Genomic DNA, 5,251 nt, shown 5'->3' with positions numbered 1-5,251 from the left:
GGGTGTGGCTAGGGTTTCGAGATTCCGTCTGGCTTATTCACGTTTCACAACTAAATCAAGTAGCCGAAAGAAAGAAAAAAGGAAAGAAGCGGAAGCAGAGTGAACTTACAGATGAGGAACCCTCGCCATCCTTGATCCCCTCCAGTGTCTGGGCACGGGGTTCTGCAGTAGTGTCCTCCTGCGCAGCCATGGCGGAGAGGGTCAGGATGGAGAGCAGCAAGAGGAATGGATAGCCTGGCGGCAGGCAGAGGGGGGAAGAGGGTGTGGCTAGGGTTTCGAGACCCCGTCCTGCTTAAATAGCCGGAGCCTGGCCTCGGTCTACGAGCCAGAGCGGCGTCACCGGAGGAGACGCCCGTCGGACCCTTGGGTTTCTGGAGCGGTGCCACGTGGCGTTCACACCCGGATGCGAGGAGACACCCGTCGAAACATTGGGTTTCCACAATTAATGCACGAACGTGACTCCACGTAAAACACAAGCATGCCTCCCTGAGCATCTTGACCGTGCCACTCCTGGTGATAGATCAACGGATGCATTTGGAGCACAAAAAGACACGAAGGTGCCCTCTGACCTGAAACACTGACACACTTGGCGGTTCGTGCATTTGAGTTAAAATCTCACAACGAAAACAATTGTAATATGGACAGTCGCCCGATTCTATTAGGTTTTCGTAATAATCGCACAATCGTGACTCCGGGTAAGAATAAACCATGCCTCTCCACCGACTCATTCTGAATACAATTAGAAAACCTCTGTGCGTGACTCTATGTAATTAGAAAACCTTTGAGGGCTGTATGCCCGTGCTTGTGACCCTTGACACTGAAACACAGATAGCCACGAACGTCGAGTCCGAAGCTATAGGCCGTGGCTCAGGAATGTGAGGAAAATCATTGGCCTGGGACGGAATGTGCACCTGATGGGGGGCTGGGGGTTGTCGAACTTAATCAAAACGTGGTTTTCCCGTGTGTCCCGTGCACACCACTAAAGCTACATAAGTTGTTCTTCGAAAAAAACTATATAAGTTGTTCGTTTCGGTTCTTCTTACACGAGCTGGGTTTATTTTTTGCAAAAAGATCAGATTTATTATAAAGATTCCCCACAAAGCCGCCTGATTGTGCGACGTTGCCGATGTCATTTGCTGCTAGCAATGGGGGTGATTATGGGGGTGTTACTGAAACACCTGCCCACCCGAAGTGCGAAAGGTTCGATCGTGTGTGTGCGTGTGGAAGGACCATTCAAAGATGCTGCATTAAATTCAGAAGAGATGATTCCAGTAATACACTACCATGTTGTTCCATCGGCGTCCTCCTTGGATGCACCAAACGATCGATCGACGTCCTCCTCCGGGGAGGATCGCTGGGAGCAAATAAAATAATAAGTTGGAACTGTCGGGGTCTCTTGGGAACCCCGAAAATTCTTTTGCTTCTGGACATCCAGAGGTGACATAATCCAGATGCGTTTTTTCTGTCTGAAACGCATTTGGATGAGGATAGGGCAGAGAACTTGAGAAGGAAAACGAGGATGGATTACAAAATCGTTGCGCCAAGCCTTGATGGAAGGAAAGATGGTTTGCTTTTAGTCTGGAAGAAGGAGGTGAGAATCTACTCCCGGACTACCACTTTTCGTGTCATCAATGTGATGGTGGAGGAATCAAATGGAAGAGAATGAAGGCTTTAGGGATTGTATGGGGAGCCGAGTTGGGATAACAAGGATCATACGTACCAGCTAATATGTTACTTGCATGCTCAATCTAATCTCCTGTGGGTGGTCATTGGTGAATTTAATGAGATTCTATTCTCGTCGGAAAAGGAGGGAGGTGCGTCACGGCAGCAAGCGCCAAGATGTGCTCCGAAAGGCACATAATCTTCATCTCCTACAGATATCTGCAACATCTGCTAATTTTAATTCCCTCATGTGCAGTTTGGTAAATCCTACTCATCTTTGCTATCTAAAGCTCGGAGTCGTTAAGGTGCATGAGGGTTTGCCTCAAGTTTGGAGCAAGTTTTGCCATCTTCAAGTATTAGATTCTTTGTCTGGACGCTGCTGCAGAACAGACTTTGGACTGCGGATCGACTGCTTGTGAGAGGCTGGAATCATCAGGATACTTGCTCCACTTTTGGCAGGTGCTCGAGTCTGCTCACCACCCGATCTTGGGTTGCCCCTTCGCCAAGCAGGTCTAGACTGCATACCAAAATACGAGACCACTGGCAAGCCAGGCAGCGCTGCGCTCAACCTCTGTTGGGACCTAGTGGGAGACGATCCTGCCTCTCAGGAAAAAAGGAGAGGGCACTGATGATTGCATCTTCTCAGCTTACGTGGCATGCATGGAACCTCTGGAATGAGCGAAATCGAAGAGTTTTCAAAAGTCAACAAATGAACCCCCTGTGTGTTCGAAGATTAACGATGAGATCAGCCTCTTTGATGAGGCATGGGAGCAATAGGTTTTTTTGAACTGTACAGCGAGGCAGGCCTTGCTTGTACTGGGTCTTTTATTCTTTTTTAGGCTTTTACTAGTAGCTTCACTACTACCGTAAAGTTTCCCCCCCTCCTTAAATGAAAAGGCAGAGCACCTGCCGTTCCGGTCAAAAAAAATGTCAACTGTGTTGGTCAGTGGATCTAGCTAGAGCCTTACTGCAGAACACATGGCAGCATAGGTATATTTGTCATAACCGAGGTTAGCATCTGTAGCTGTGTGCTGTTTTACTGCCTCGGAAGGTGGTGCTTCGCTGCCTTTTAGGCGCAATTCCACCATAGATCATATCATGTCCAGAATTTACATGCTGAATTTCTGTTATTAGTTTCTTGGAAAGTATAAAAAGCTGATCTTGTGACAGTTTCCTGGGCTGGTACGCTTTCACGTGGGAACCTCATCCTCATGCAATCCGTTTTGCTTGCCATATTCACTGAAAGCACCGAAAACAACTGATATGTTTCATTCTAGTATGTTATTTACTGAATCTTGTGAACTCAAACTGGAAATTAATCTTTTCTCTCCTTGATTTGATACGGAACTCTGTGGAGATTGTGGTAATCTCTAAGATATGTAATGTGCAGTCTGCAGTCCATTACAGAATGGCATGAAGAAACTTTTGCGAAGCTCCCTCGATATCATACGCCATGCAGAAATTCTCTGTAGCTACAGTGATGCACTTGGTAGGCCTAAACTCATATGTTGGGGTTTCTTGAACTGATATGTCATACCTTGATCCGTCAGAGTTCAGGATGCATTCAGCAGCAGACACCTAATCTCTCCTTAAATTTGAATGTGCGACCCTGCTGGTTGCTCACTACGTGGTTCTTGTTCATTGTGCACTATGCTATCTTCTCATCTTATATGGAGTTCATTACTGGGGGTGCTTTTTGGATAATGTTGCTCCAGGTATGATGTCGTTTGTTTGTCATGTTCATGACTTGTAGTAATGACTTTGTGTTCCCCCGTTGTAATCTTAATCGTTTGTTTGTCATGTTCATGACTTGCTGGCCGCGTTTGGAAGCCCTGTAAGTACCATATTATAGCTCTGATCTCTTTGGTTTATCTATAAGATTCAACCCTAAACTCTAAACCGGCTAAGTTTCAACCCTGAACCATCAAAACCGGATATATTACTTGATTTATTACGATAACTTCTTGTTTCCCGTAGAAAAATCACACTGATATTACAAACACTGGTAAGAAGGATACACCGTGACACACGCAGATCCGTCTGTCCTTCTTATAATCGTGTTATTCTGAACTCTGCTGAGTTCTGCAGACACTGAAATCGTAAATAGCACACGGTGACAGAACGAAATCATGGGGATTTCAATGGAGTCGGATGGAGTTCTGTTTACGGCAGGGCCTTGGTCTCCGGCTTGTGCGGGTTGTGCTTCTTCTTGTGGTGGCCGCCGCCGCGGGGCTTCTTCCCGATGTTGTGCGTGGTCGAGGGGCAGAAGGCCGACGCGCACTCCGGGGACGCCACCGACGGCGTGGCGGTGGTCTTGGCGCCGGCGACGACGCCGAAGGTGGTGGTGCCCTCGGACAGCGGCACGATCTTGGACGGCTCCTGGCCGGGGCACGGCGCGTTGGAGGCGGCGCTGTGGAGCTGCGCGACGCAGTCGGCACCGTGGAGGTCGGTGGCCAGGGGCACGCTGAAGGCGCCGGTGCGGTCGAGGCCGCCCACCGCCTTGCTCTCGTACTCGCCGTGGACGTTCCTGCACTTGATCGCCACCCGGAGACGCTTGAAGGCTTCCTCGGCCTTCATGTCCTTCCTGGTGCAGCCGGCGCACTTGGCCAGGCCGACCACCACGGACGCCGCCTCGGCGTTGGCGACGGTGGCCGCCAGCAGCACGGCGCAGACGCCGAGGAAGAATGCTCTCGGAGCTGCCATGTTTGAGTCTCCTCTATGAACTGAGCTGCCTGCTGGCGTGAAGTAGCAGCTCGATGGATGGATGCAACTGGCGACGCATGACTTATATAGGCCTCCGCTCCGCATTGGTCGGCACGGCACAGCTCGATGGATGATCTGGTTGAATGCTCCATTGGTGGTGGTGGTCGGCCGTCGATCGGCGCAGTGAAGCGAGACAAGGAGAGACCGGCTCATTTGGCGCGCCGAATTTGCAGATGGCGAATTAAAACTCCGTCGGCTGATCACGCCATGCACTGCATGCATGCATGCGTCGACCGTCGATTTGATCCACGTCATTGGCCAGTTACTCGGTTGGTGGTCGACTCGTGCGGTGGTCGATCGCGTCCCTCAGCTGGCATTATGCTTGCACCCTCAGGTCGGTCAGCAAGTTCACAACATGTCCATCGCTTGCTCCTTGGATATATACCACGTCGATCGAGATGGTTGCCTCCACTCACTCTGTTATGCTCTGCTGCCTCATCACTCTGTTCCAGGTATGGCATGAGTTCAGGAAACCCGGCATATCGAGGGAACGACGACATATCGTGGCGTACGTTATCTCTGGTCTCTGCACATAAACAGGATCCATGGTAGAATTGTGCCTAAAAATGTAGCAAGGTACCTCATTCCGAGGCAGTAAAGCAGCATGGACCGGTGAGGACAAATATACTTTTGCTACATATATGTCCTGCAGTATATCAATCTGATCAAGGCTCTTGATCCGCTGATCAACATAGGTGACAATTGACACCAATGTCTGAAGGGTCACGGATTTACCTCTGTGTTTACAAGTGTCATAGTTTGCCCTTACAAGGAAAACCGGAACATAGTTGTGTGTGTGCGAGAAAAATTTCAATCTATTTATCAA

General features: G+C 49.4%; 1 protein-coding gene across 1 annotated transcript; it reads right to left on the bottom strand.

The window, feature by feature from the left end:
* Positions 1 to 3,609: 3,609 nt before the first annotated feature.
* Positions 3,610 to 4,423, bottom strand: LOC141041503 (uncharacterized). The gene has a single exon (XM_073507776.1). The coding sequence runs from the start codon at positions 4,363 to 4,365 to the stop codon at positions 3,826 to 3,828; it is 540 nt and encodes a 179-aa protein (XP_073363877.1). The 5' UTR covers positions 4,366 to 4,423; the 3' UTR covers positions 3,610 to 3,825.
* Between the last annotated feature and the right edge of the window lie 828 nt (positions 4,424 to 5,251).

The sequence above is a fragment of the Aegilops tauschii genome, chromosome 2, assembly GCF_002575655.3.
Source record: "Aegilops tauschii subsp. strangulata cultivar AL8/78 chromosome 2, Aet v6.0, whole genome shotgun sequence".
In the NCBI taxonomy this organism is placed as follows: Eukaryota; Viridiplantae; Streptophyta; class Magnoliopsida; order Poales; family Poaceae; genus Aegilops; species Aegilops tauschii.
Note: the sequence above shows the minus strand (reverse complement) of the source record. Positions and strands in the feature narration are given on the sequence as shown.